Raw genomic sequence first — 13,750 nt, 5'->3', positions numbered from 1 at the left:
CATCAGTTTCTGACACATTTTTTGTTTTTGGTCAATATGGCCCTTAAATGATGACGGTACAAAAAAGGGAAAAGAAACGAGAAAACGTAAAACTAAAGAAATAATATAGTGATGAATAAAAGAAAAAAAAATAAAAAGAAAACAGTTTGAATGATGAAGCAAAACATTGAGAAGGTATGAATACATCAAATAAACAGTCAGAACAGAAATGGTTAATGGGACTTCTTCTTATTGGTATTACATCCCCCACAGGGACATTGCCACCTCGCAGCTTAGTGTTCATTGAGCACTTCCACAGTTGTTGACTGCAAGGTTTTTAAGCCAAGTTACCATTTTTGCATTTGTATATCATGAGGCTAACACGATGATACTTGTATGCCCAGGGAAGTCGAGACAATTGCCAACCCGAAAATTCCTACGCCGAACCGGGATTGGTCCCAGCCATTTCAGCATGATATTGCTTTACCGCACGGCTCAGCCACAATGGTTAACGGAAATGACACTTGAAAAGATAAATGTCAAAAGTTACAAAACGGAGAAGAATGAAGTGAGTATTATAAAATATGAAATAGAAAAAATATGTTGAGATGGAATCTTTATGAAAAAACATTATATAATGAATGGATCACCCCTAGACACGTTTTCTCCAGACAACGGATATATGCATTAGCCTTGAAATTTATTGCAGATTCGACAACACGAAAATCTTCGTAATTTAAAAGTTTTTATCACACCCAATTTACAGAAAAATCTCAGATCCATTCCAAATCGAGATGCACAATGTCATCTTTGATTTTATTGAAATGTGTAACAAGTACATTGGGGGTTAAATTGTTGTAATCTAAAACTGCTTGAGTGGTTTATGCATACCGGATATAAATTTCCTTTTATTGTCGACACTGCATACTAGAAGTTTTGTATATTGTCTAAACTAATTCTGACATTGAAACAAATATGTTGGTAAAACTGATGCAATAATATAATGGCCAAATAATACTTAAATATAAAGTAATATACTCACCTAATCAGCACGTGCTTCTCGAGAAAGGTTTTCGGGCAAAGCTCGCAGCTGTGTGGACGTTCATTCGAGTGCGTTCGGATGTGAATCTTGAGCGCGTGCAGTCGAATGAATCTTTTTCCGCAAAGGTCACAACTGTGCGGACGGACTTCCGTGTGCAGATGTTTATGCGTGGACAACGCGCTGGCCTGGGTGAAAATTCTTCCACAAGTTTCGCACTGCAGGGCTGGTTTCTCTCCGTGGAGTTTCTTATGCGAGGACAACGTCGACGAAAGAGTGAAACTCTTATGACAAATGTCACACGAGAAAGGTTTTTCCCCCGTATGTACCCGGAGGTGACACTTCAAACTGATTTTCTTCATAAATTCCCTATCACAGATCGAACACTTGTATGGACTGAACTGCTGGTGCCACCGTTTGTGGCTTTTGTACGCGTGCAGCAGAACAAACGTTTTCTTGCACTGCTTACACTTGTAAGGTCGCTCCCCGTAGTGGACGGCCGTTTTGTGCGCCACCAGCAAGTCATCCGTCATGAAGGTCTTGCTGCAGACCTCGCACCGGTGCTCAGCGCTGGCCAAATGCAGCTTTCGATGCGAGGACAGCGAACTGGCGTAGGCGAAGCTTTTGTTGCACACTTCACACTGATAGGGCCGCTCCCGGGAGTGCTGGACGTAATGCCGCATCAGATACAGCTTCCGGGTGTAGCTCTTCCCACACTCGGCGCACTTATGCGGACGGAAGTCAGGCGCATCGTTTTCCGCATCACTGCCGTTGGATGAGCCCTCGGAGGGGGTTGCCTGCAGGGTGAGACCAGTAAATGCAAACTTCATTATCAAACGGTTCAATGGCCGCGTACCAGCTAGCGATTTAACTTTACCTCAGAAAACGACTCTTCCGAACCCAGTGTTGATGTGCCGTCGGAGTTTCCCGAATCGTGCTCCAGACTCAACAAGTCATCCTCCAGTCGTCCGGATGACCTGAAATCACAACCAAAAGTGGGTACTTCATGAGAGAAAAGCAGTTGATATGCATCCACTTGCTTGCGTAACCCGAAACCCGATAAAAAGGCAGAAAAAAAATGCTTTCATGAATTAAAAGGCGACATTCCAAAGGATTCCCTCGTCCGTCGCTCAGTACTAAGGACGCACTGCCAATAACAACGCCATTGAATGGAAACCGGCGTAGCGAACTCTCCGAGTGAGGCGAGTGAGGAGAAGAATTAAGTTGAATGAGGATTCACCCACCATTATCGATTCACAACGCGCACACACGGTCGGGGCGCCACAATGAACGAATGTGAAGGCATATCCGTGAATGGGCGAACGAGAGGGATAGAATTCGGTGAAAATGTAATGGCCCGATTGAGTTTGTGCCGTGCCATCGTACCTAATTCGAATCATCATCTCATCATCATCCACCGGTTCGGTTGGTTGATTCCAGCACCCTCTTCGCGGTTAGTATGGCAACGCCTTTTTTTGGTGTGGTGTGATGGCTGGTGGCGGCGGATGATGGGGTGAGAATGGACCACACCCTTTTGCGTTTTATTTGAAGTATGATTTTATTTGATCACGTTATTATGATTTTTATTATGTGAGATATGAAATTGATATACGTACTTCATTTATAATTAATTCTTAGAAGGAAACATCATGAAAAGGTCGATATCGATTTGGATCTTACAATAGGGTATTTGTCGGAATCGCCATATGAATACAATGTGGCTTATGAGTTTGTATACTCTGGACAAAATTTCAGGTGCTCGTTGGAAGTTTATATGGAAACATATATAGAGAAATAACGATTGATTTGCGGTTAGATGGCACCATTTACTATGAAGAACTATGATAATTATTCAGTTATTGTAGAATCTGAAAGCTGCGAGAAGATCCGAATTCATGCGACAAAACTATTATTAAATATTTTACTAAAGCGACGTATGCATTATTTTATTATTTTTTAGTGTAAAAGAAACGAAATTTGTTCATACTACACTTCTGTGAAATGCTAATAACTTTGCCGACTAAACTCTAATCTTCTTGTGGTCTTCAGCTTAACATTCTGTATTAAATTCTGCAATAACTGAATGAGTATCATAGTTCTTCATATTAAATGGCGCATTCTTACTGTAAATAACTGTTTTTCAATGTTTCTGTATATGTTTTTCTGCCGAGAAGGCATAAAATAGAGCAACGCGATACTTTCCTGTTAATGAAAGAAGGAAAAAGACAGCTTCTACCGATCAATCTTCCGTGGTGTTGGCAGCAGGCCAGCACGCCAGACCAGTGAAGAAAATTCGGAAAGACGGTGATCAATCCGTCCTCCACACAATCCTGTCTAACAACGGTACTCTACCGGCGGCACAGCAATTAACGACAGCGATCTGGGTGATTTTGCTGATGTGTCAGAAAACTAAGAAGAAGAAGAAGGACAACAGCAGCAGCAACGCTTGACTGTAGAAAAAATCCCCCCGCTGATGGTGAAATCCGTCAGCCTGGACATCAAGGTGGTTCTTGCCTCCAAAGAAGACTATTAGAATCAGAAATTTCCTATGGTTCGTCACAATCAGGATGCAGAATACCGTGACTGCAGAGATACACTCGTTCACTTTCCCTAAGGCTCAGTGACACTAGGTGCGCTCCAGGCTGCTCGTGTGATCCTAGATGTAATCGTCTCGTGGGAAGCATATCGTGGGGCGAATAAGAACGTTACGCAATGCATGCGGTGCCTGAGCTCCGGACACGGCACACGCAACTGTCGCCTCAGAGCTAGGTGCAACCTATGTTCGCTAGACCACCAGGCGGACTCTTGTCCTTCCAAGGACACTGTGGATTTTGAAGCCAAATGTGTTAACTGCGGTTGCAAACATCGCTCATCGGATCGCACTTAACCGAAGCGAGCCGAGACAACAGGCCTCCTCCTCAAACCAACCCTGCAGAAGAAGGGAAAGGACTGCACTCCCCCATCTGGAAGACTTATCTGCTCTACTTCAAACCAGTAATCAGCCGACTGTATGGCAAACGCTTACATCCAGACAAGCACAAAGCTCTAGACCTCCCTGGTCTGGCCCGCCTCCGGGGTTCCAGCGAACAACTCAGCTCCAGGTTGTTGCGCCGCTTGGAAGCGGTGCCCTCAACGACACCCTACACGGCCGCTGACCTGCAGCATATACTGAATGAGATGTGCGACAAGCTTCAGCATTATTCCACCCGATCCGAACAAATACGCTTGATTGGTAATCTTGTCATGACCTATGGCTACCAATGCACTATGGTCCAGGATACAGATTTACGCGGAAAGATGCATTTTATGCCAAAACTATATTTTTCTGAAAAAAAAACTGTTGTTCTACAAAATTGTTCGAAATAGTAAGGCCATCATTATGGTGCTTCCAAAAAATAGGGTGGCCCATCATATAAAAAAAATAGAAAATATTTTTTTTATTTCTCGGAATATTGACAAGTTATGTTCTACAAAGTTGTAGCGCTGCTTATTCCAATCAATTTTGCTGAGAAACTTTTTCTGTAGCTCTTAAGTTGGCTGATTTAGAGTAATTTTACCTAATTGGATTAGGGTGTCCCTCAAAAAACAGTATTTTTGATATACTTTTTTTGTTTTGATTTCTCGAAAAAGTCGTCTTCATCTGACTTTTAGAGCTCAAAAAAATGCAACTTTTAATGGGTAAATATGCTCAATATCTCTTTTCGATCAAAAGTTCAAATCGTTTTTCTGGCAAAATAACATTTTTTTTCATAAGTTGATATCTCCGGTTAGGGCAGACCAAAAAAATATATTTACACGGCATGTGAAAGAGAAATTCATATTCTTTATTAATAAAAATTGGGGATATGTTATTTTTTATCTCAAGTTACCCTTCCGGCTTGAGCTACCTTCTGGATACTGGGTTCGCCGTAGAGCTGGGCGAGCTTCTTCGCCGCCACACACCGTCTTATTGCACACCGCCAAAGATGGTCCTAAGCACCCGTCTCTCGAATACTCCGAGTGCTTGCAAGTCCTCTTCGAGCATTGTCCATGTTTCATGTCTGTAGAGGACAACCGGTCTTATTAGCGTCTTGTGCATGACACATTTTGTGCGGTGGCGAATATTTTTTGACCACAGTTTCTTCTGGAGCCCGTAGTAGGCCCGACTTCCACAGATGATGCGCCTTCGTATTTCACGACTGACATTGTTAACAGCTGTTAGCAAGGATCCGAGGTAGACGAATTCCTCGACCATCTCGAAGGTATCCCCGTCTATCGTAACACTGCTTCCCAGGCGGGCCCTGTCGCGCTCGGTTCCGCCCACAAGCATGTACTTTGTCTTTGACGCATTCGCCACCAGTCCAACTTTTGTTGCTTCACGTTTCAGGCGGGTGTACAGTTCTGCCACCTTTGCAAATGTTCGGCCGACAATGTCCATGTCATCCGCGAAGCAAATAAATTTACTGGATCTGTTGAAAATCGTACCCCGGCTGTTACACCCGGCTCTCCGCATGACACCTTCTAGCGCAATGTTGGACAACAGGCACGAAAATCCATCACCTTGTCTTAGTCCCCGGCGCGATTCGAACGAACTGGAGTGTTCGTCAGAAATTTTCACAAAGTTTTGCACACCATCCACCGTTGCTTTGATCAGTCTGGTAGGCTTCTAAGGGAAGCTGTTCTCGTCCATAATTTTCCATAGCTCTACGCGGTCTATACTGTCGTATGCCACCTTGAAATCAACAAACAGATGATGCGTTGGGACCTGGTATTCACGGCATTTTTGAAGGATTTACCGTACAGTAAAGATCTGGTCCGTTGTCGAGCGGCCGTCAACGAAGCCGGCTTGATAACTTCCAACAAACTCATTCACTAATGGTGACAGACGACGGAAGATGATGTGGGATATAACTTTGTAGGCGGCATTAAGGATGGTGATCGCTCGAAAGTTCTCACACTCCAGCTTGTCGCCTTTCTTGTAGTTGGGGCATATAACCCCTTTCTTTCACTCCGCCGGTAGCTGTTCAGTTTCCCAGATTCTGACTATCAATTTGTGCTGGCAATTTTCCGGGCCCATCTTGATGAGCTCAGCACCGATACCATCCTTACCAGCTGCTTTATTGGTATTTAGCTGTTGGATGGCATCCTTAACTTTTCTCAAGGTGGGGGCTGGTTGGCTTCCACCGTCCGCTGAACTAACGTAGTCATCTCCTCCACTGCCTTGACTTTCACTGCCTGTACTTTCAGCGCCATTCAAATGTTCCTCGTAGTCCTGCTTCCACCTTTCGATCACCACACGTTCGTCCGTCAAGATGCTCCCATCCTTATCCCGGCACATTTCGGCTCGCGGCACGAAGCCTTTGCGGGATGCGTTGAGCTTCTGATAGAACTTGCGTGTATCTTGAGAACGGCACAGCTGTTCCATCTCCTCGCACTCCGCTTCTTCCAGGCGGCGTTTCTTCTCCTGAAAAAGGCGGGTCTGCTGTCTCCGCTTCCGTCTATAACGTTCCACGTTCTGCCGGGTACCTTGCTGCAGCGCGACCGCCCGCGCTGCGTCCTTCTCCTCCAGAATCTGTCTGCACTCTTCGTCGAACCAAACGTTCCGTCGACTTCGTCCCACATACCCGACGTTGTTCTCCGCTGCGTCGTTGATGGCTGCTTTTACTGTATTCCAGCAGTCCTCAAGAGGGGCCCCATCGAGCTCACCCTCTTCCGGCAACGCTGTCTCGAGATGCTGCGCGTATGCAGTGGCGACATCAGGTTGCTTCAGTCGCTCTAGGTCGTACCGCGGCGGTCGCCGGTACAGAACATTGTTGGTGACGAATAGTTTTGGACACAGTTTAACCATCACCAGATAGTTGTCAGGATCGATGTTAACGCCACGATATGTCCTGATGTCGATAATGTCGGAGAAGTGCCGTCCATCAATCAGAACGTGGTCGTTTTGTGATTCTGTCTGCAGTGGTGATCTCCAGGTGTATCGATACGGAAGGCTGTGTTGGAAGTAGGTGCTGCGAATGGCCATATTCTTGGAGGCGGCGAAATCAATTAGTCGTAGGCCGTTTTCGATCTGCTGATAAGACTTGCGTGTTTCTTAAGAACAGTAGTTCCATCTCCCCGTACTCCGCTTCTTTCAGGCGGCGTTTCCTCTCCTGAAAATGGTGGATCTGCTGTCTCCACTTTCGTCTATAACGGGTCCTTTGCTGCAGCGCGACCGCCCGCGTCGCGTCCTTCTTCTCCAGATCCTGTCTGCAATCGTTCCGTCGACTTCGTCCCACATACCCGACTTTGTTCTCCACTGCGTCGTTAATGGCTACTTTGACAGCATTCCAGCAGTCCTCAAGAGGGACCCCATCGAGCTCACCCTCTTCCAACAACGCTGCCTCGAGATGCTGCGCGTATGCAGTGGCGACATCAGGTCGCTCTAGGTCGTACCGCGGCAGTCGTCGGTACCGAACATTGTTGATGACGGATAGTTTTGGGCCATATTCTTGGAGGCAGCGAAATAAATTAGTCGTAGGTCGTTTTCGTTCGTCAGCCGGTGGGCGCTGGCCACCCTGAGCGTTTAAATCTCCTACGATGATTTTGACGTCGTGGCTTGGACAGCTGTCGTACTCACGTTCCAGCTGCGCGTAGAATGCGTCCTTATCATCATCAGTGCTTCCGGAGTGTTGGCTATGGACGTTGATTATGCTGAAGTTGAAGAACCGGCATTTGATCCTCAACCTGCACATTCTCTCATTGATAGGCCACGCGCCATTGCATATCGTCCATCACTATGAAAGCTGTTCCCAGCTCGTGTGTGTTGCTGCAACTCTGGTAGATGGTATGATTACCTCTAAACGTTCGCAAACGATGCTGAATCATGGTTCTTGAGCGCATTGGCGAGTATGCGTGTGCTCCCGATGAAGTTGAGAGGTTTGCAGTTCCACGAACCGAGTTCTTAATCGCTAGTTCTTTTTCGTCGCAGTGGTCTTCGCCGTTCCGGTCCGTACTCTCTTGTTGATCATTCGTTGCGTAAGTTTTTTTTAAAGGCTGGCTTGCAGGGCCTGACAATAAACACCCTAAATTTTCGGAGGACCATTCCTCCTTATTTCCGGTGGACCATGGTGGCTTCACCAGCAGTGTTCTTTTCACGATGGATTTTTTTTCAATTTAATGAAATAATTTGGTTGCTGCGAAGATAGTCGCCGTAATTGCAATGTGGGTTGATTCGTAGATAAAAAGACGTATTCACATACCAAAGCAATAAAAAAATATTTGAGTCTCGTGATTAATTTGTGCTTTAAGAGTAAAATCAGCAGTGATTCAAATTGTTCAGGGCTGTCAATTTGAATATAAATCTGAAACATTAATTTTCTCAGCACCTGTTGTAGATTCATGTTTTATGCTTAATAGTTGAGTTTCAAAAGTTTAAAACTGTTCTTAAAACAGCTCAGTTCTATTTTCTGCAGATTTGAACCACGAATGAATCACGAGATTCAAATATTTTGAAATTGTTTTGGTGTATTGTGCGCCGTTTTATTTACGGGTCAATCCACGTTGCAACTAAGGCGCCTTTCTTTGCTGCAACGTAATGATTTCATTTTATCAAAAAAAAAAATCAAACATGAATAGGACTCTGCTGGAAAAACCTATCTTGCCCCAGATTCAAACTAGAATAGTGTTCGGAAATACGCAGTGAAACGGAATCACTACTGATTTCTCTAAATCTGCAGAAAATATATTTGAGCGTTGTAACAGCTCTAAGCTTTAAAAACTCAACTGTTATAACACGATCACATTGTTGTCTATCAGGCATGTTGTCTATCAGGAGCTTAGCTCGGACCACTATCCGGCGGTGGCGGAAGTGTGCTCCTTGGTCAACGGTTCCAACATCAACTATGTCGTCGATTCCAACTTCAACTATGGAGGCATCTCTCGAAACTTCGGAGGATATCGAAGCTGCGCTCCATCGAACAGGCGATTTCGGTGGCCCGGGAGCAACATGTACTAACAGCTCGTCTGGTAAGAACACCCTAACCATTGATACACTCTCCAAATATTTAATCCGTTTACAAAACGTCACTCGCGTGCTAGACTAACAGCGCTTAAGACACGTTGAAGCCGCTTGACAAACATTATACAGGCCAGAATGGAGGACCCCAGTAATAGTGATTTTTTTAATAAGGTCCGCACTTTTCAAGACTGTGCTAAGCCGTTCTAATCAAAATTCTTAGATCTAAGCCTCAGACCATTCCACCTTTGATCCCATTAGACAGCAATGGCTCTAAGGATCGCTTGATAACTCGTGCAGAAAAGATTAACGAAATAGGTCGTCACTTTGTCAGCTCGCACAATCTTGGACAGAACATCGTCAGTCCACACGAAGCAGCCGTTAATGAGCAATAAGCATGCAAACAACATCCATCTTATTCCCGACGACTTTTCGGAGGTGAATTGACGGCCTATATCAAATCATCGAAAAACATGAAGGCCCCAGGCTTCGACAGCATCCTGAATCTTGAGCTCAAACATATGAGTGCTCCATTCTTCGAGCACCTTTTGCTGCTCTTTAATCAGTGTCTCCGTCTCAGCTACTTCCCATCGTCATGAAAGTCAGCCAAAGTCATCCCCATCCGGAAGCCTGGGAAGGATCCTTCCTCTCCGAAAAGTTATCACCCCATCAGCCTTCTCTCAGGGTTATCGAAGCTGTTTGAAAAGGCGATTCACAGTTTGGTTTTCGATGCGGTTCAGATGGAACAAGTCTGTCTCTAAAACATCCGCCAGGCTGGTCTCTGTTCACAGATGACACCTCCATCGTCTACAAAGGTAGAGTGATCAGAGCGTAAGTAGCAAAACTCCAACGAGGCCTGGATGCCTTGACGGAGTACCTCACAGGTTGACAAGACGGTGACGAAGGGCATCGTTTTGTTGAAACTACTATACCCTTTGATCAACCGCCGGTCGTCATTGTCATTGAAGAATAAGGTTGCTGTATACAAGCAAATCATCCTCCCCGTGATCGAATATGGCATGCCGATCTGGGAGAGCTGCAACATTCATCACCTCAAACTCTGAAGAGTGCAGAACAAATTTCTGAGGATGATCCTCAACACCCCTCCCAGGACACGAACTTCTGAGGTCCACCGTCTGGCCGGGATACAGATACTAGAAAATCGATTTGATGAGTGCAAAGATCGGTTCAGGGCTCGTTGATTGACGTCCGAACAGCAAGCGATCCGGGATTTATTCCCCAACTAGGTTATCAAATTTGTATTGTAAATATTTTGTGTACATAGTAGTTAGGTCATCAAACTGTAGATAAAAGTCGTTTATAACGAGTTTATTAGGCTAACATATCTTGATTTTTTCTACAATTAAAATTTTTGATATTATTATATTGAATGTTTATATTTTTTGTCTTACAACATAATGACAACTTTTGTATTAATTTTCCAAGGCTCTCATATATGTGGAAAATTTCTCCGCAGTACAAAAGCACGTTCTATCAAAGCATTCATCGCCACAATCCACCACGTGGCGGCCTAATTAAAAATATATCAAAGTAGCTTTCCCTGCAGGTATGTTTTTCTTAGGCGACTGTCTGGCGCTTATTTCTCGTTGCGATTAAAAATAAGCGGAGGAGTAGATTTTTTTATGCGCGGTACAATACTACGATGGATGAAAGACCACCAACAAAAACAACCAAAAAACCACCAAAAATGTAATTTGTCAAAAATATGTAATCAAACAGAAATGAGAAAATAAAATGGATTTATACATTACCCACTGTTCGTTTTTATAGGAAGAGTGTTCTGCAAAAAGAACGATGTTGAGCAATATTTTTATTTGCCATATTTTACCAAAATGAACTACTCTCAAATCAAGTGACAATATATTGCATAATATGCGCCATATATTTTTACTTACAATAGAATATCTGCATTGAACATTATGTTAATTTAAAGTTAAAACGGCCTGATCCTTCTAAAAATGTGCCCCATCGTACTCCAACTTATCCTTCTTAGAAAGATTATTTGGTTGTATTTAAAACCAGTGAAAAATAGGGGATTGCAAAATAAAACAAGCATCAATTCATTTTTTTTGCCTTCTACCTTCCCACTCATCTGAACACCTCCAGGTGTAAATTTTCTTTTTCAAGTCGTAACAAATTTGCCAGTTCTTTGCTCTAACAGGGTTTCCTTTTTTTAGCGCTACGCTTCTTCAGGTTTGTAATTAAAATTCATTCCTTTCCCTCTTTCGTTGCGTTAAATTGAGCGAACGAAATTCTTTTATTGTTTTCCGAAGCTGTGCTGGGTTATTTTTTTACTTCTTTGGATTCAATATTTAATTTTCATCTTTTCATCGGCTTTTAAAGATTGGGTACGGGTTTGCGGAAAGAAACAAGTTTCCGGAAGCCCACCCGGCGCGCTTTCCAAAGTAAATAAAGAATATTACACGCTGAATTGCAAGATAATGAAACAACAACAACCGTAGTCGCGTCGCGACGGCAGGACGAGAGATCGACGGGTAAAAGTTATGGTAAAATATGGCACGGGCTCGGATGCTCCCATTCATAATATTCACCAACGTGCCCTCATTCAGATGGCCGGAAATGCTTCGTGCACTGCAATCCTAAATAAACGTTACCATAGGCGCACGGAAACCGCGGAACCGCACCACCGTAGCTGATTTGTTCAGTGGAGCTTATTTTTGCCCGACCCCCGTTTCAGTACAGTTTAGCCCCGAATTGAGCGATACCTATGGAAAGTATAATTTGATTCGATTCTAAAGTACTTCCACATTTTAGGTGATCTCGGCGTTGTACATAGATTACTGTATCTGCGTAGATTTTGGTGTTTCAAAAAAGCGCCTGATAACAATGTGGCAGTACTTACTCTGGTAAAAATAATATTTTTTTTAGTAATTCCGATTCGCGTTACTGAAGAACTGGCTCTGTACCTAAAGGGAAACCAATCCAAATGAAAACTGTGCCGAATTGCGACGCGTCGTTGTTTGATTTACGCAGAGCAATCCTCAGTCATCATGCTGCTGCAAACCAGAAACACTGATGTTTGGAGAGGGATTTCAAATCAGGACTGTAGAGAGAGCGGTCTTGGCAAAGATTGACGGAAATAATAATCATCATTCCGCATGGTTTAACAGTTATTCAATATTTAAATCAATGCGGTGGTTGGCATACCGTGATGGGTGGCATTTGTAAATGAACAGCAAGCGTGGGCAGCGTGGCGATTTGAAAAATTAGCTAAGTGGAAAATTGTGGCAACGATAATTATTTATTACTAGTTTACTCAGCAGACGTTGTCCTGCATAGTAGGCGAAAATGCGCGTTCTGAACTGCCCATGCGAAGTTTCCTTACGATTAGTTTTTCACGATTCACTCAACCTTACCCGTCGGAAAGGATAACGAACATTTCTGCAGAAGGAATGAAGAAAATCCATCCAGTCGTTTTTGAATTATGCAAATACGAACACAGACCATTTCATTTTTATCATATAGGGACAAGTCAAACTTTGACAAAGACTTCCTGAATAAAAAAAATACTCGTTGAAGCACAAAGTTTGAATTGAATTAACATTATGTGAAACTAGAAAAAACAACCCGATTCCGCACAGGTTGTTTTTTTTTTCTCGGTCAAACTGTAAATCTTTTAGTTGATTGCACTGTCGCACTCTAGATCGATTTTAGTTCGAGCTTGATGGCTTTTTTTTTAAAGTCATGAACATAAGACTGGCCCAGGATACAAAAAGTCGTCGGATTCTACGGGGCACCCCCCCCCCACTCCCGGAAAATTTCAGCCTGATCAGTCGTTGCATAAGCTGGTGCATTTGATTTGAAGTTAAAAGGGGGTTTCAGCCAAAATATATGGAAAAATACGCCTCTGTTACTATTTCGTCCAGAAAATTGGATGGAAGAGCCCGATCGAGCGCAGATTTGCAGGAAATGAAGTTAACATGTCAAAGAACAATTCCACATAAAATTTAACTATGATTTAATCGATTTTAAATTAGTTTTTCGCTGATTTATTCGAAGTTGGGTTGAGCACTTTGAAATTCATTATTTCCATTCATTATATTCATTTTTCAATTTTCTGGACGAAATAGTAACAGAGGCGTAGTTTCCCATATATTTCAGCTGAAACCCCCATATTAACTTTAAATCAAATGCGCCAGCTTATGCAACAACCGATCAGGCTGAAATTTTCAGAGAGTGATTTTTTTACCCTAATGCACAATCCTGGGGGGTGCCCCATAGAATTCAACAACTTTTTTTTCTCCCCATACTAGCCTGGGCCAGTCTAATGAACATTTTCCCCGTCAAATTGACCAATCCTTAGTATACGTAAACACAGAGGCCCAAGACAATCGATTAGTGACAAAATCTTGTAAATCGGTCAACCCGTTCATAAGTTATAATGACTCGAAGGAAAAGCGGACTTATTTTTATGTATAGAGATGTATTGGATTTCTCAATAGAGCACCGCACGGTCGAGTTTTGTCTTTTCCTCAAGGTTTAGGAAATTTTCGGGTTTTAATTTTTATCGACTTCCCTGGGCATAACAAGTCTCATCTTGTTTGCCTCATGAGATACAAATGCAAAAATGGTAAGTTGGCTCAGAAACCTCGCAGTTAATAAATGTGGGAGTGCTGAAAGAATACTACGCTGTGAGACGGCCCCAGTGGGGATGTAATGCCAATATGAGAAGAAGAAGGTTGATATTAATGAACGAAAAATTAGATTTTGCCCAG

General features: G+C 43.3%; 1 protein-coding gene across 1 annotated transcript in view; it reads right to left on the bottom strand.

The window, feature by feature from the left end:
• Positions 1–13,750, bottom strand: part of LOC134223236 (zinc finger protein 883-like) — a 50,887-nt gene that overhangs the window by 10,229 nt on the left and 26,908 nt on the right. Inside the window, exons 3-4 of the mRNA XM_062702382.1 lie at positions 1,896–1,995; positions 1,022–1,815 (exon numbers count right to left, since the gene is read on the bottom strand). Of these exons, the coding sequence (XP_062558366.1) occupies positions 1,022–1,815; positions 1,896–1,995 (894 nt within the window). The remainder of the gene's footprint in view (positions 1–1,021; positions 1,816–1,895; positions 1,996–13,750) is intronic.

This window comes from Armigeres subalbatus, chromosome 3 (assembly GCF_024139115.2).
Source record: "Armigeres subalbatus isolate Guangzhou_Male chromosome 3, GZ_Asu_2, whole genome shotgun sequence".
NCBI lineage: Eukaryota > Metazoa > Arthropoda > Insecta > Diptera > Culicidae > Armigeres > Armigeres subalbatus.
The sequence above is the reverse complement of the archived record's forward strand: the minus strand, read 5'-3'. Positions and strand labels throughout refer to the sequence as shown.